The 18,691-nt window shown below is 32.5% G+C and overlaps 1 protein-coding gene across 1 annotated transcript; it reads left to right on the forward strand.

Annotated features, from left to right (window-relative positions):
* The first annotated feature begins 777 nt into the window (after positions 1-777).
* Positions 778-11,331, forward strand: LOC142330412 (exocyst complex component 6-like). Its single transcript, XM_075375642.1, has 3 exons — positions 778-815; positions 8,465-8,689; positions 10,733-11,331. The coding sequence occupies exons 1-3, from the start codon at positions 778-780 to the stop codon at positions 10,887-10,889; spliced, it is 420 nt and encodes a 139-aa protein (XP_075231757.1). The 3' UTR covers positions 10,890-11,331.
* The last annotated feature ends 7,360 nt before the right edge of the window (positions 11,332-18,691 follow it).

The raw sequence follows: 18,691 nt of genomic DNA on the forward strand, positions 1-18,691 counted from the left end.
AAAGTGATTAACATATAATATCTGTACAAAAAAAATCTATTTAAAAAAAAGATGTTAAAATTTTCATAGCTTTTGTTTAATTAAATATTGTGATTTTTCCTGAATAATAAATTAAAATATAAAAAAATTTGTACTTCTGATTATTTTAATACGAATTATACCCATTTTATGTTTATTATTAAATATAAAAATAATATTAATAAAATCTTTTCTCGAGGATATTATTATTATTTTTTTGGTTATATGAGCATCAACTGCTACAGTCATTAGCCCTCATCACACTCTGTAAAATAGGGATTAAATCACAATCAGGTTTGTCATATGTAAGGGTGGAAAGGGCCCTTACATTTTATTTAAAAACACCAAACTAAACAAGACAGAAAATTTAGACACAAACACTGAACATACTTACAGGATGCAAAGGACCCCGATATTAAAATTTAAAAAGTAAATAAAACATAAATATATGTGAAAAACAACGGCTTCACAATACCAACATTCCCTTTTTTCTCCCTTAATTTTATTTAAGCACCCCTGGAGCAACCGAAACTGCCATTAAGCAGCACATCAATTGACCCAAGATCCATGGGAGTTGACTGACTACCTCTCTGTAAATTATCCTGTAGGACTTAACCCATCGGGTTCCCCCTGTGTCAGCAGAAATTAAAATAAAAAAATTATTAAAAATATTAATTAATTTAACTTATTTCTGATACTGTTTAAAGGTATTCATAGAATTTCTGTTGTGAAATGAATTTTATTTTGCACTTGGGAGTGATGTTAAGACATTCTGAAGAATTGCCAATTGTAAACAGGTGTGTATCTAAAACGGTAGGCTTATACATTACAGATTCTAGGTGTAAAAGTGAACAGAAAGTTTCTTAAGGAAAACTGTTACATTTCCCTTCGATTTTCCTTCTCTCCGGCATTTTGCATTTATTAATAAATTTATATATGAAAATCGGATTGAGAAGTGAACAATAACTTCAGAGGATGAATGAGGATGATACACACACATTTTTAACAACATTGTCTAATAAATAAAATATTTCATTTTATTAATTATTTATTTATATTATTTTAGTATTTCACTATATTAATGTTAACGGTGACCGTGTAAATTTTTATCAAATTATGTGTTCTTAAGAAAATGCTAAGCATTTTTTTTAGAACAAAATGGCACCTTAGTTTTGAAAATCGATTGACAAATAACAAACTTATGACAGAAAATGTATCACTATTTTCTGCCAGATTTCATCTCCTTCTCTATTAAGTCGGGTTCTTTATTTATTTTTTTTTTTTTTTTTTTTTTTTGTCTTCAGTCATTTGACTGGTTTGATGCAGCTCTCCAAGATTCCCTATGTAGTGCAAGTCGTTTCATTTCAGTATACCCTCTACATCCTACATCCCCAACAATTTGTTTTACATACTCCAAACGTGGCCTGCCTACACAATTTTTCCCTTCTACCTGTCCTTCCAATATTAAAGGGACTATTCCAGGATGCCTTAGTATGTGGCCTATAAGTCTGTCTCTTCTTTTAACTATATTTTTCCAAATGCTACTTTCTTCACCTATTTGCCGCAATACCTCTTCATTTGTCACTTTATCCACCCATCTGATTTTTAACATTCTCCTATAGCACCGCATTTCAAAAGCTTCTAATCTTTTCTTCTCAGATACTCCGATTGTCCAAGTTTCACTTCCATATAAAGCGACACTCCAAACATACACTTTCAAAAATCTTTTCCTGACATTTAAATTCATTTTTGATGTAAACAAATTATATTTCTTACTGAAGGCTCGTTTTGCTTGTGCTATTCGGCATTTTATATCGCTCCTGCTTCGTCCATCTTTAGTAATTTTACTTCCCAAATAACAAAATTCTTCTACCTCCATAATCTTTTCTCCTCCTATTTTCACACTCAGTGGTCCATCTTTGTTATTTCTACTACATTTCATTACTTTTGTTTTGTTCTTGTTTATTTTCATGCGATAGTTTTTGCGTAGGACTTCATCTATGCCGTTCATTGTTTCTTCTAAATCCTTTTTACTCTCGGCTAGAATTACTATATCATCAGCAAATCGTAGCATCTTTATCTTTTCACCTTGTACTGTTACTCCGAATCTAAATTGTTCTTTAACATCATTAACTGCTAGTTCCATGTAAAGATTAAAAAGTAACGGCGATAGGGAACATCCTTGTCGGACTCCCTTTCTTATTAGGGCTTCTTTCTTATGTTCTTCAATTGTTATTGTTGCTGTTTGGTTCCTGTACATGTTAGCAATTGTTCTTCTATCTCTGTATTTGAACCCTAATTTTTTTAAAATGCTGAACATTTTATTCCAGTCTACGTTATCGAAAGCCTTTTCTAGGTCTATAAACGCCAAGTATGTTGGTTTGTTTTTCTTTAATCTTCCTTCTACTATTAATCTGAGGCCTAAAATTGCTTCCCTTGTCCCTATACTTTTCCTGAAACCAAATTGGTCTTCTCCTAACACTTCTTCCACTCTCCTCTCAATTCTTCTGTATAAAATTCTAGTTGAAGATTTTTGATGCATGACTAGTTAAACTAATTGTTCTGTATTCTTCACATTTATCTGCCCCTGCTTTCTTTGGTATCATAACTATAACACTTTTTTTGAAGTCTGATGGAAATTCCCCATTTTCATAAATATTACACACCAGTTTGTATAATCTATCAATCGCTTCCTCACCTGCACTGCGCAGTAATTCTACAGGTATTCCGTCTATTCCAGGAGCCTTTCTGCCATTTAAATCTTTTAATGCTCTCTTAAATTCAGATCTCAGTATTGTTTCTCCCATTTCATCCTCCTCAACTTCCTCTTCTTCCTTTATAACACCATTTTCTAATTCATTTCCTCCGTATAACTCTTCAATATATTCCACCCATCTATCAACTTTACCTTTCGTATTATATATTGGTGTTCCATCTTTGTTTAACACATTATTACATTTTAATTTATGTACCCCAAAATTTTCCTTAACTTTCCTGTATGCTCCGTCTATTTTACCAATGTTCATTTCTCTTTCCACTTCTGAACACTTTTCTTTAATCCACTCTTCTTTCACCAGTTTGCACTTCCTGTTTATAGCATTTCTTAATTGCCGATAGTTCCTTTTACTTTCTTCATCACTAGCATTCTTATATTTTCTACGTTCATCCATCAGCTGCAATATATCGTCTGAAACCCAAGGTTTTCTACCAGTTCTCTTTATTCCGCCTAAGTTTGCTTCTGCTGATTTAAGAATTTCCTTTTTAACATTCTCCCATTCTTCTTCTACATTTTCTACCTTATCTTTTTTACTCAGACCTCTTGCGATGTCCTCCTCAAAAATCTTCTTTACCTCCTCTTCCTCAAGCTTCTCTAAATTCCACCGATTCATCTGACACCTTTTCTTCAGGTTTTTAAACCCCAATCTACATTTCATTATCACCAAATTATGGTCGTTATCAATGTCTGCTCCAGGGTAAGTTTTGCAGTCAACGAGTTGATTTCTAAATCTTTGCTTAACCATGATATAATCTATCTGATACCTTGCAGTATCGCCTGGCTTTTTCCAAGTGTATATTCTTCTATTATGATTTTTAAATTGGGTGTTGGCAATTACTAAATTATACTTCGTGCAAAACTCTATAAGTCGGTCCCCTCTTTCATTCCTTTTGCCCAGCCCGTATTCACCCACTATATTTCCTTCCTTGCCTTCTCCAATGCTTGCATTCCAATCTCCAACTATTATTAAATTTTCATCTCCTTTTACGTGTTTAATTGCTTCATCAATCTCTTCGTATACACACTCTACCTCATCATCATCATGGGCGCTTGTAGGCATATAGACGTTAACAATCGTTGTCGGTTTAGGTTTTGATTTTATCCTTATTACAATGATTCTATCGCTATGCGTTTTGAAATACTCCACTCTCCTCCCTATCTTCTTGTTCATCACGAAACCTACTCCTGCCTGCCCATTATTTGATGCTGAGTTAATTACTCTAAAATCACCTGACCAAAAGTCGCCTTCCTCTTCCCACCGAACCTCACTAATTCCTACTATATCCACATTTGTCCTACCCATTTCCCTTTTTAAATTTTCTAGCCTACCAACCTTTTTTAAGCTTCTAACATTCCACGCTCAGACTCGTAGAATGTTATTTTTTAATTTTCTGGTGACCCCTTCCTTAGTAGTCCCCACCCGGAGATCCGAACGGGGGACTATTTTACCTACGGAATATTTTACCAAGGAAGGCGCCTCCATTATTGTTATGTGAAAATGCAGAGAGCCACATTTTCTTGGAAAAAAAGCAGCTGTAGTTTTCCATTGCTTTCAGCTGCGCAGTACTCAGAGGACTGAGTGATGTTGATACGGCCGTTTATGTCGTCCTGACTCACGCCCCTAACAACTACTGAAAGAGCTGCTGCCCTCTTTCAGGAATCATTCCTTAGTCTGGCTCTCAACAGATACCTCTCCGATATGGTTGCACCTTCGGTCCAGCTACTCTGTATCCCTGAGCACTCAAGCCCCCTCACCAACGGCAAGGTCTCATGATTCATAGAGGAGGCTTTATTTATTATGTGTGCTATTTATTAATTTAATTATTTTAATTTATATTAGTAGCTTCTCCCGGTGTGCCTATGGCATGCCCTCCGAAACTAGGATGGGTTCCCTTGGCAGGCGACATCTTGGAATGAGACTATTAGGTGTTCAAAACTGTACATCTTGTGTGAAAAATATTTTTTGAATGATGAAAATTGAAAGCAAAAATATATCAGGAAATCTTCCCGATTAAATCTGGTTTAGATTGGTCCTTAGTGAAGGCAGTTACTTTTATTTTGATTTGAATACTAGATGGTGCTGGTATTCTATGGCGGTTCAGTTTCAATTAACCACACATCTCAGGAACGGTCGACCTGAGACTGTACAAGAATATACATCATTTACATTCATACATATCATCCTCATTCATCCTCTGAAGTTATTACTTCAGAGTTTATTCCTTAAGGTGGTTCCAGAGACTAAACAGAAAAAGTGAGGGATAGGCGTCGGAATTTGAATTTTTTTTTTGAAGGGGGCTCAGAGAAAAAAAATCATAAAGGATATGTTATGAAATGATATTATATAGTATAATTTAAATTTATTAATGAACATGCAAACAAAAAACCTTGAAATTCTTTTATCGTATTTAATAAACTTCATTACTCTTCTTGTTTGTTTGATTACAGATATTGTTAATATGTATCCTCTAAAACAACTCTAATTTCCCATGACTCTTTCTCTTTAATTTTGAATTTCATTTATTTTCTCATACAACAGCACATTTCAAATCGTGTTAAAACATTCGTATTTAATTATTAAAATGACATGCTACCAGTATTAAAAAAATAATAATAACTGCTGTTTAAGAGTTACTTTTGTACATAACTGAAAAAAAATTAAATGACCACCATTTTAGTTAGAGTCACCTATTAGAATAACGTATCTCAACTCTAACCTTTCCTTTTTCCTTTAAACATTTTTGAATTGGCCCTGAAGAGGAGGGGACCTTGGGATGCGGTAGGTTTTTTAACCAAAAAATTTATTTTTTTTAGGTAAAACCATTTGCTGAATCTCATTTCAACAAGAGTTGAAATTTATTTCAGTGTTACTATACTTCATGAATACTGTGTATATAAATTATCCTTAATTCAGTACCATGAAAAACACGGTTTGCTTAGCGTAATTTTTTATCTTATAATCAAATCAGAATAATATATATTTATACTAAAATATAGAGACAAAATATTACAGTTTAATAGAATATTAAACTGAATGTGATGCATACAGGAGAAAATAGGATTGAAATGTCTTTTTATTTTTTATCGAATCAAATGTAGATTTAAAATAATTTATGTTTTGAATGTTATAATTATAAATAAAGATTAGGTTTACGTTACAAATAAAGATTAGGTTATGTACTTGAAATAATCGGCTGAGTTTTCTATCTTGTTTAATTGTAACTGTGTTATTTGAGGATAATAAAGATTTATTTTACTTTTTGACTGGCTTACTCTTCTAACTTTAATTATATTCTGTGATTAACATGTTTGATACGATATACATATATTAATTTTTCAAATATGTTGCTTGCAACAGGTAATTTATTAAGAAAACGAGAATTCTTAATAAATCCACATCCTTATACGTCTCATCACCCCACATCCTCTGCTAATGATTATTTTAATTATAATTATTATAAATAATTTATTGTATAATTACATGCAGAGTAGCATCACAAAATGCACGATTAGAAAATAAAAATTAGAAGCGATTAAAGTCCATATTATTTATTTACGTACAATATAAAATCATGAAATTATGTTTTGTAAAATGTATGAAGATATTAAATACAAAAGATAACAGTCAAATAATTCAAAAATCAAAAGGCATTAATGAAGATTATTGTGTAGCACATGTTTATGTACAAGTTTAACAGTTACAGAAGATTCAGGGTTTTTTCAATTTTTAAATTAGTATTATTTAAAAATTCATCAACAGAGTAATATTGTTTCTGTAAGATAAGATTTTTTACTTGTATTTTAAATAAATTAGTCAGAAGATTTTTTTAATAGATAGATAATTTATTAGATATGGAATAAGAAGCATAATAAGGCCCTTTCTTGTGAGCCCAAGTATTGAGTTAAATACGTAAAGAGGAAAAAGGTTTTGCGGTCGTTTTTTGATAGAAACAATAAGGTAAACGATAAGTAACTATTCTTTTTAACAAGACTACACATTCATAAATATAAATTAAGGGTAAGTTAACATTTAAAAATTTATGTATATATTCACAGTTATATACTGGTATATAATTGTGAATATAAGGACTGCCTAAAAGCACATACCGTAAAACAAACAGAAGATGGTTTCCAAAAGAGTCGATAGACCACCATAAGGAGACAACACTTTGCATATGCCCAGAACTGAAATAATGGTTTCACCCAGGAGGTGATGCTTTTTGACAGTATTCTAACCTATGATGAGATGTGGATTCACCATTATTAAGTGGAATAAAAAAAAATAGAGCGTGGATTGGAAGAACAAGAGTTCAGCTGTTAAGAACATCATGACAGTATTTTTGATTAACATTGCTGATTGCATAATTTTTCAATCACCTAATAACAGGATTTTTGGCTATTTTATTAGATGAATAATTTGCTTGGAATGAACAAATTGATTTTGTTAGTTAAAAAAATGAAACTGTATTGTTATAAAATATTTTTATAACAATATATATTATGTATATTATATATATATAATGTATATATTATATATATTAACAATATATATTTACAAAACCAGAATTGAAATTTTGTTAACATTCTAAAAAATGTATGAGAATATTTTGTTCTGAAGGAAAAGTTTCTTTGTTAGCAGCTTCATGAGATTCATGTCAAGTTTCATTGACCTATATGAAAAATTTAGTACAATTTGGTACTGTTTTGCTTATTAATGGTTAAAAAGTAACCTAACTATTTTTATTATGGGTATATTGGGTATTTATTAAATAAAAGAACATGCTCTAAAACAAACCATGAATCGCAAGTTTTATGACTTCTCTCAGGAAAAATGTGGCTTAAAAAAGGCTTCCCTTTTTTATCCTCTCTATTAATGCACTTTGATGAAAATATGTCTGTCTGGCCAAAGTACAGCCTCTCGACTTTGTTTACTTTGTGCTCAGGGGCCTTAGGCCTTTGGCCTTTTGCTTTTGTTAACAGCCATATAACACTGAACACCAGTTCTCGACTGATCACAAAGTTAAAAAAATGTTCTAAGTTTTTTTTTAATCTGTGATTATATGTAAAACAAACTACCTTGCTTTAACAAAAGAAAATACCTGTGTTTGAGCTGTGAAAAATAATTATTTGTAACTGTTGTAAAAAAAATGAAAATTATTTTGTACTATTAAAATATGTCTATTTCTGTATTGTCTGTCTTTTAATGCAAATAAAATGTTACGCGAAATGAAAGATATTGATTTCTCATACTATTTTATATATTTTTGTGAATCCAAAGCGTGTGATGTTGATGTACATTAAGAGTAATAAGTAAAATCAAAGTCGCCAGATGCAAGGGGCCTGAAGTGCCCTAAAGCATCTGGTGTTGTACTTAATAGCTATAATTAGGTTTTATTATTATTATATTTATTATTATTATTATAATAATTATTATAATTATAATAATTTAATATAATAATAATTAATTATTAATTAATTATATTATTTAATTATTTATTATAATTATTATTATTATTATTAATTAATTATTATTTATTATAATTATTATTAATTAATTAATAATATTAATTATTATAATTATAATAATATAATTATTATTATATTTATTATTTATTATTATAATAGCTATTAGGGTTTTATTATTATTCTATGTTTTTTGCAAACTATAAGGTTTTATGATTTTTTTTCTTTATATGTATGTTTTTGTTTAGAATTTGCTGCTAGTCAACCAGTTTCTGATTTAGAAGAAGAACTTCTTCAACATTTTTCTGCATTAAGGCAACTATTAGATCTTTTTATGGCTTGGGATTGGCCTACATATTTTCATGATCACGGACAAGAAAATTCAAAATATCGTAGAGTTGACCCTAACACAGCTATTATACTTCTAGAAAAGTAAGTAAAAGTTTGTTATGCTTTTAAATAATAAGTGTATGGAGATAATTTTTTAATTATTTGCTTTTTTACGCATGATTTTTTTGAATATGAATTGATTTTTATTACGCAAGTTTTCCTGAATTTTATCTTTTATGATTCATCATTATAAATGCACCAAACTTGTTAATTGTATGACTTTTGTGATAAATTAAATGAATAGTTAACTGAAGATATTCTTCAGATCACTTGCTGAGTTAACTGATGATAATTAAGGCAATGAGCATTTTATATCAAACTTGGAGTGTGAATAAGAGTATTCAGTTTGAATATTGTATTTATGGTGCAACAAAAATTAAATATTGTATTATATTTCAAGATAGTATATTTAATGGTGTATAACATATGATTTTACTGTACAAATGTACCTGGCGAGAAGGTATACACTCAGAAACTATCTAAATTTCTTGTTTTTATCTATATTGACTATTTTATATTTTTTATTACCTGAAAACTAGTAAAAATAAAAAACTAATATTGTAGTTCAATGTTTTCATTTAAATATTTATGCTGTATTTTTTCCTTTTCTCTGTGAATGCAGATAAAGTTTTAGAAAATGGATCATCAAATACTGAAAAACCTAGAAAAAAAATAATAATTTAGGAAATACAAGTAGGTGTTCATTTCGATTATTAAACTGATTTTTCTGTATCTATTTAGGAATTGATAAACAAAATAAATTAATAACCCAAAATAAATTATTAAACTACTTAACATTACAAAAATGTAAAAAAATAATTAGGAATCTTAATATGCATGAAAAAAATTATTAAAATCAGAAATATTTTTTGCGCAGGGCTCTTTCTTGTTCATGAGTTTACTTTTTTAAATTTTTCATTCTGATATATTATGAAGAGTATTTTTTTGAACTGAAAAAGAATGTTCCTTTTCAAGTTATGTAATAATAAAAGAAAAAGTGATGATTTATATTGAGGTCAGAAAAATTTTGTAGTGAACATGATGTAACCCACATAGATTTGTCTTTAATAAATGCAAATTTTTAATTTTGTCCTGTGGATAAATTTTAAATTTCAACTTTATAACCATTGAAGCACAGTTGTTTCTGAAATTCCTAACTCAGTGTTAAAATGTTATTTATTTCCATATTGACATTTTGAGCTGTAGAAGTGACTTGTTTATACAGTTTCAACCATCTTATAAGACACTGATTCTCATCCAGAACATAACTGTTTAAGTAGATTGCCCATTTCGTAAGAGTTATTTATCCTATCAATGAATGATGTTTTTACTGTAGTAGTTTTTCATTGAACATATGATGATATTCATGCCTAATAAGTGTAAGCGACTCGAACTTGGCAAGCCACTGCACTGTAATCGTGATGAATAATGAGCTTCATGTAGCTACTGACCTTGTAAGACAACCCTCATACTAGAACATGTTTATGTGTATCCAAAAACATGGACAGATTTTCTTCATTTTGACATATACTACTTCACATCATCACAGCTTGAAATTCCATCATTAATTTTATAGACACATTGTATAGGTATAAAGACCAATTTGTTATGCCTATAATTCTGTTGTCCACTGATTAAGATCCTAAAGAGTAATAAATTACAATTGTGAGAATTTTAACATTTGTAATCTCTCAATATCCTTTGTTGAACCTGTAACACGATAATATACAGTCACCGCTACTTTATTTTTTGACGAGTGTATGCTCAGGTAGAGGATGGTATTTTAAACTGCTGAAAAAACTGATGATCTACTTTCTGCACCAGGTTAATTGACTAAACTGTATAATAGAATTAATAAGTATTTATTTTTAATCTTTTTGCTGATTATGTTTAAGGATAATTACTATGATCATCTTGGTTTGATTTTTAGAAAGATCAGATTTTTATTGGTGATTTTTAGATGTTTTTAGGCCTTTCTGTAAAAAAAAAGCTGTAAGCTTAGTAAATAGTTTTCTAAACCAGTTGTAATTACATTTTTTTAGTATTATCAATTAGTCTTATTGTCATTCTTATCTTTTTTTGCAGAATTAGAGAAGCTGATAAGAAAACTGTATTTTCAGTATTAAAGAAAAGTGAACGAGATAAAAAGAAATTAGTTGAAACAGTTTTGAAACAGCTTAGGCAGTTAGCGATGACTGTACAGCAGCAACAGCAACAACAACAGCATTTACAACAGCCTTAAATAATATTATAATTGTCATACTGTTTCAAAACATATTAGTAAAAAACATATTCTTAGTTCAAATTATGATTAACTCATTAAATAATGAATGCTACTGATTTAATTTTAATATTCAAAACAACAGTAACAAGGGTTAAATAAAATAAACAGTTACTCACTAATTTTTATACTGACATATAGTAATATATAGTAATGAGTGTAGACTTCTCAATTAAGTCAACTTGTTTCTACTTTTTACTATCTGCATGAGTTGAATAGATCATTCTATTATATTTGAGGAGTGCCTGAAATTAGTAAATTTATGCTTTTTTATAATAAATCCTCAGAATATTTCATTAATTTTTTCACGTGTATTTGAAATAATTTTAAAGATATTTATTAAAGTATAAGGTATTACATTACATATAAAATGTTATTAACAATTAATTTTTTTAAACCCGGATAAATACCCTTATCAGAGACAGCCCTTATTACCGTAGTAAATATATGTGTTTATAGTAAAAACATTTGGTTGATAATCATAATTTGTTTGTCAATTAGTTTCGTTACTGCCACAGTATTATCCTCTGTTTCGTTACTGCCGCAGTATTATCCTCTGTTTGGTACACCTTTTTCCTATGAACACCTCCAACTGGACCTCACAGTTAAGCAAAACTCAGTCACCTTGGAGTGTCGAAAGCCTCACATTGAGGCTTTCCCATCAGGGTCCCCCGGTCCCCCTAGCTTCATTAAAGAGTGGTGATTTCCTCTTCTGGACAGCTGGCATACTCCTCTACTAGAGGGCTACCCTTCCTGGCCATACTCTATCTGCTCCAGGCATGCATTTCCTCATACCCTTTGCTGCATGCAGCCCTCTCACACCTCGAGGGTCCCCCATGCCATCATTGGGAAGCCCCAACCCCCCCCGACACTTGCTTGTGGGCAGACCAAAACATCCTAGTCCTCAGAGAGGGAGGCTATCTCTCTGGCCCTATACATGCCATGTTTCGACCCCCATCCTTTTTTTTTTAAATTATATCTTACTACTTCACACTCCTGCACCTCATAGTCACAGCGTAGGCTCAGGGATGGATCTTTCTTCTCCTCGAAGAGTATACAAACTATCTTAGCTTTTACTGTACGACCGCACAATACTTATAACTAACAAACAATACAATACAATAATTTGCCTCTAGAATTCTACTTAGAAAATGTATACACAACAGTTATCAATTAAACACAGACCAAAACATAATGGCAATACCATGGAAGAGTATTCACAAAACTGCTGAATTTATACTGATATGACAAACAAGTGGATACATAATACCAATACACTACTTAGAACTAACAAGAAAATACAGCACAATAATATGATCATGTTCAGGCGATGGTTATATCCGTTCTATAATTCAATACAATTATATTACCATACTACATTCATTAATTAACACAGGTAGATACACAATACAATACTTCAACATCAATCACGTAACTATTACAGTTACACCGATGACTTGTGTGACAAGTAAATATATCCTAACGATGCTATAAACATCGTTAGGATAAACAAATACATGATACAATAATACATTATATAAAATACAACTACATAATACATGATTCTACAATACCTATTGTAATACAATGCATAATACACTAACTATCAAAAAGGAAATACAACACATGATCATCACAATGAAGGCCGATTACTCATCCTACAACCTTCAGTAGAACTATACTACACATAATACATCATAGATTAACACAGGTAGGTACATAATACTTTTCCTGTCAACACCACATAGCTAACATCATCATGACAAAATTATTCATTAAATTTTATTTAATGAACAAGCTACATAATAATAATACTATCACAGCTACCGGTCCTGTAGGAGTACCACTACTGGTGTCACCTATACTCCATTTCTTTCTTGTGGCAAAGTATTCTGGTAACCCACTCAGACACCATCCTCCAGTGGCCTTCCCCTTGGAGCATGTAATCCATAACTAATTCTGGAGTCAGATCTTCCACTCCCAGTTCACTTTGTAACTGGGCCCACCTGTCACAAAGGAAGAAGGTGTGCTCTGGGGTATCTTCATTTCCGCAGTAGATTCATTCAGAGTCCTTGTAAGGTAAACTCCGAAGTCGTCATGGCCAGTGAGAAACTGAGTGAGATAATAACCCAGCTCCCCATGCTTCTGTTTGTGCCATGATTCTATTCTCTTAATTAGTTCCATCTTCCCTTGCTCAAGGTGTCCCAGGGAACCTGCCAATCCTCCATCAACCTAACCTGCAACTGACTACAAGCTGACCCTCCTCTCCTTCTTATTCTGTCCTCAACCAGAAGCTCTACTGGTGAAAGTCCCGCCAGGACTCTCACAGCCTCCTCCGAAACAGTCCTGTATGCAGCCAATATGTGTAGCATTACTGCACCGCCACATGAAGGTTAACATTCTGTTTGACCTGAATTGCTGCACTCCATGTGGGTGCCGTGTACAAGACTATTGAAGCGGTTACAAACATTATGAGTCTCCTAAGACTTCAACCAGGAGACTCATAATGTCTGTTACCACTTCGATAGTATTGTGTGCAGCAACCTCGTGGAGTCCCATTCCTAGGCATTATTCTAGCCAGTGCAGCAGCTGCCTTCTCTGCCTTCTTCGCAGTCTCTCTTGCATGTACTCCAAAGTTGCTCTTGGAGTCAATCCACACCCTGAGGTACTTGGGCATTTCTACCTGACTTGCTCTTATACCGTCTACACTGCGGGAGGGTGATCTCCTACAGCTTTCTCTGGCCAGCCATCACCATAACAGAGGTCTTCTCCAGGGCCAGCTGCAGTCCTCTGATGTTCAACCACATGCTCACCTGTTCAATCGCAGCATTTTCTTTCTCCTCAACTTCCCTTTCCTTGGCCCTGGGAACCAAGAGCACCAGATCATCAGCATAGACCATGACCTCTGTGTCGCTGGGATACTCCAATCATAGCACTTCATCGAATACCACATTCCATAGGAGGGGTCCCAGCACAGAGCCCTGTGGCACCATCCATGAATGTAGAAGTGGCAGCCTACTCCACCTTCCACTTTGGTGGTTACCTTATTGTTATTCAGATACTCATTCTCCAGCCCCTCAAATATGTGCTGACTCCTCTTCGTTTCAGCTCTTCTGTGACAGCTGACACTATTGAAGGCATTAAGGACATCCAATAGTACCACCACTGGCATGCGCCTTCTCCTTCACCCAGGTGAACACCCTCTCTACAGCATCGATGGTGGACCTCCCACGCCTGAACCTGTTGGTTCCAGAGAGCCCACCTGTTTCCTTAACTTCAGCTTGCAATCATCCAGCCTGGAGGCACTTGAAGACCTTCCACATCGTGTTCAGTAAACATAATTTGCGATACCCTCCTGACATCTAGTTCAACAGATTCTGTTCAAGTTTGTTACTTTCTGTTTTACATCCACCTTTTTTCCATCAACATTACAGGCATTACTGTCCGAGTATTGTAGCAATTGCTTACCAGGAAGGTCACTGCATAATCTGTTAATAATCATTATGTAATAATACTTTTTTAAGAAGCAGATCTTATAATGGCTACTCAAATAAAATATTTATAAAATATCTTAATTGTTTGTAAATTTTAATCATATAAAACAGTGTATCATTAAGACAATAATATAAACTTTCTGTAATTGTTATGTTTAATAAAATTTGTAATCTCAGTATTATTTATTACCTGCTTGTTATATTTTTTAAAACTTGTTGCTTTTTTAAAAATACATTTCTAGATACCTTTTTTGACTGATAAATTTTATCTAGACTGGAAGTAATTTGATTGGGTATTATTTATGTATATATGTTGCTAAATTTGAATTAATCTATTTTAGTATTTTGCCAAGAAAAAATAAAATGATGCTTAAGTTTCTTAAAAGTTTTAAATTGTCTATATCAGAACTAAATTTATTTTTCACAACTTAGTTCATATCCCTTTATCTACAGGTTAACATATGGAGCTTAGGAAAAATTGATAGGGATACGAAAATTAAAAGGAACACTGTTATCCAGTGTTATTATTACTATTTGTTGCTGGTTTTATTAATAAGCTAACCTTTAGAAAAAAGCATAAACATTAATAAAATTTGTAACATATCCTGTCCATAAATTTATAAATGTCTATAAAATATCCATGATATTTTCAAGAACAATATGTAAATATAGATTCATGAATGGAACTGAGATTATCAATGAATTATTATTATAAATAATAAGATTATCAATGGGACTGGAGTTTGTATGGATTCCTGTTACCAACTTGATTAACATGTTGGCTGTTTACATTTGTCAGGTATGAGAATTTGTGGTGGTGAAGTTTTCTATTCTCCCCTAAATTTCCCTTCTGCATGGAAATGTATTTTAATTCTGACATTAGAAGGATTAATTATCAAAGACTTGTATGTGTCAAATATTTTTCAGCTGATTAACTTTCCAGGATCACTAGTACCTAAATTAAATAAAAATTGAAATAAATAAATAGCGCTTGAATTGTTTTGTTTAACAGTTATACTTAAACTAGAGGTCTAATGAAAACAATGTTGTTGAATTAGTTCGGTTTTCCTTGTTCCCAAAGTCTGCCTAAAGTTACTCATCTTCTTCAATTAACAACAATTGAATTATATATGTTTTAATAATTATTTTTATCATAATCTGCTCACTTGGACAAGGGAAATAACTGTCATTAAAAAATATTCTTATCAGATTTATTAAATTTATAATTACCTTTGTTCATGAAATAAACCTACACAGTAAATAATTTGTTCACATTGATATAATTACACTGATATAATTGTATGATTATGCAATTAAACTGTGCATAAAATCACAGAATAGAATGATATTCATATTCTTGATATTCATATCAAGAATGGATAGGTATGATGCTTCTTGGTTAAAAGAGGACTGCTCCAGCATTTAATTAGAAATAGAAAAAAACAAAGTTGATCTTGTTTAAATCAAGGGAAATTAAATTTAATTACAACAGCTAAAGAAAATAAATTATAAATTACATTAAAAACATATATATACGAAAATTAACAAGAATTTTTGTTTTTTGGAAAGAATTTTATTTATTTGTCTACATTAATGTTTATCCCCTTCAAAATAGTCCCCATTAGATATTATACGCTTATGCCAGTGCTTTTCCAATCTCCAAAACACTTTGGGAACTTGATCTTTAATCTCATTGAACTTGTTTAATCTCATCTATGCTTGTAAAATTATGGCCTTTAAGGTTCTCTTTATTTTTATGAATAGAAAAAAGTCATACAGGACCATATCTGGTGAATATGGTGGCTGGGGTACCATTACAGTGATGAAAAAAATTGATGAACAAGCAATGAAATGTGAGCAGGCGCATTATCGTGGTGCAAAAGCCAAGAATGGTTTCACAACAAATCTGGGTGTTTTTTTTTCAGATTGCTTCATGCAAATTGCGTAATATACTTTTAGGTAACACTCCTTATTGATCGTTTGACCTTGTAGCAAGAACACATGATGCACTATGCCGTTAAAATCAAAGAACACTGTGAGCATAACCTTCACATTCGACTGTGCTTGTCAAGCTTTTTTCAGTCTTTGTGATCCAGAATACCTCCACTGCGACGATTGAGCAACTTCCATTCGCCGCTGTTCAAAATTCAACAATTTTGCTGTCACACATTTCATACCCAAAACATCTGAAAAAATTTAATGGAATGAGCCAATTGATAACTCAACATCATCAGCAACTTCTCTGATTGTGATTCGGCAATCATTCATAATCATTTCTTTCACTTTTTCCAAGTTTTCATCAGTTATTGATGTGCTGAGGTGTCTGGGGGTGCTTGTCATCTTCAATGTCTTCATGATGTTGGAAAAGAGCATAAGGGTTTACCAACAAGGAAATGAGCAGGTGTTAACGAACTTAGATCATTAGGATCGCTGGAAAGAGGAATAAGAGGTCTAGAGTTGACACATGCTTCTACCTTAACTTATAAGGTTTCTAATTCATCGTACAACAAAATATGGTTTCCCAGCACTCGTTTAAGATGTCCCTGACTGATTTTACTCTTGTCTCCCACAACCAAAACGGGGTGCACGGGGTGGAATGAAATGCCAGTCGATTCTATTTGATGCACAAAACGAATTCAATTGATGTGAGTATTTGATGCGAATATTTGTTGCAATTCTTTGAGTTCATTTTTCGCTCCAACGAAATTGGTTCCATTGTCACAATAAAGGTTTTTCATAACGCCTCGCCTAAATACCATCCTTTCAAGGGCTTCAATAAATTTCCTGGTTGTAAGCTCTGGAACCAGTTTGGTAAAGACTTCCGTTGATAATTTCTTCTATAAAAGGGTCCACAAAAGTCCACTCCACTATTCTCAAATGGTTGTACTCTGTGCGAAGGTAAGTCTCCCATAAGATGTTTTTCAGTTTTTGGTGCAGTTCTATATTACGCGTTAAAACCTTACCATTTATTGGCCAAAACTTTGTTTACATTTGCAAGGAGCGCTTGAGGACCAGCATGTAAAGTATTAGGGTGAGCCTGTAGAGTTATCAATTTGGTCACGCGATGGTCTGACGGGAGGAGTATAGGATGCTTGTGATTAGGTGAAACTGCAGATGTTTTAACCTGCCCTGAATCTGATTATTCCCCTTTCATCAATGAAGGGAGCCAGTGATTTAAGTCTGTTACTTACTTCCTTGTTGTTTTTAAGCCTATAAAGATCTTCAACAAAGGCTTGCTGTGCTTGTTTAATCCATGTAGTTTCAGCTTCAAACAAATCTTGATAGGTTAAATGTCCAGTAAATTTGTTATCAGGGGTTTTGCAATTTTTACGAAAACGTTGGCAGAGAGCTGTAATCCGCAATAGTTTAATCCATCTAGAAAATCTGTCAATTAATTCAAAGTATGTTAGAGTTGATAATTGGATTGTGTTGGTCTTTCGTCTTTCTTTGAGTTTGAAATTTATTGTTGTCATTTGAATTGGTTGAGGCCAATCATTTGACGTTTTTGATAACCACTGAGGTCCATTCCACCAGAGATTACAGTTTAAGAGCAATTTAGGTGGCAGAGAACTTGAAATGAGATCAGCTGGATTATCCTGTGATTTTACGTGTTTCCATGTACAGTTAGGTGTCAATTCTTGAATTTTAGACACTATTACCGACATATGTTTGCCAAGTTTTAGGAGGAGAATTAACCAGTGAAGCACTATGGTAGAATCAGTCCACAGAGTGATGTTAAAATTGAGTAAATCTAAGGCTTTTAAGTGTTTTTTTTAAAGTAGTTGAGCCAATAGTAGCGCTCCACAGAGTTCTAGACGAGGTAACGACATTAATTTTAGCTTTGATGCTTTGGGATACAAGTCCTTCCCTTCTTCTGCTAACTGAAACAAACAACGAATCGCTAAAAATGGAGCAGAAGCAGTGCCATAGGTAACTGTTTTCAGTCTGTAAGTGTCAATTTTGTCAGATACATCATTACGTCATACAATTCGTTGAAAATCTCGTTGAATTAATATTCTACGGTACATTTTTTTAATATCTGCAGTATTACATAGGAGTGAGTGCGAAATGATAACAGTATAGCTTGTAAGTCCCGCTGTATTGTAGTTGGGCCTATCATTAAGACATCGTTTAAAGAATTATTGTTAGAGGTCTTAGCTGATGCGTTAAAAACAATGCGTAATTGAGTCGTGGAGCTGGATTCCTTGATGATCGGATGATGAGGTAAGTAATAAGTGGCCTCTGGTTCCCTGTCTTCTGTAACAGGTT

This window comes from Lycorma delicatula, chromosome 9 (assembly GCF_047948215.1).
Source record: "Lycorma delicatula isolate Av1 chromosome 9, ASM4794821v1, whole genome shotgun sequence".
NCBI classification, from domain to species: domain Eukaryota; kingdom Metazoa; phylum Arthropoda; class Insecta; order Hemiptera; family Fulgoridae; genus Lycorma; species Lycorma delicatula.

Bases quoted from the DNA above. Each gene is read 5' to 3' on its own strand.
- LOC142330412 (XM_075375642.1), top strand. From the start codon at position 778: ATGTTAAGACATTCTGAAGAATTGCCAATTGTAAACAG. The intron at 816-8,464 runs GTGTGTATCTAA...GCAAACTATAAG, and splicing joins GAATTGCCAATTGTAAACAG to GTTTTATGATTTTTTTTCTT. The intron at 8,690-10,732 runs GTAAGTAAAAGT...CTTTTTTTGCAG, and splicing joins GCTATTATACTTCTAGAAAA to AATTAGAGAAGCTGATAAGA.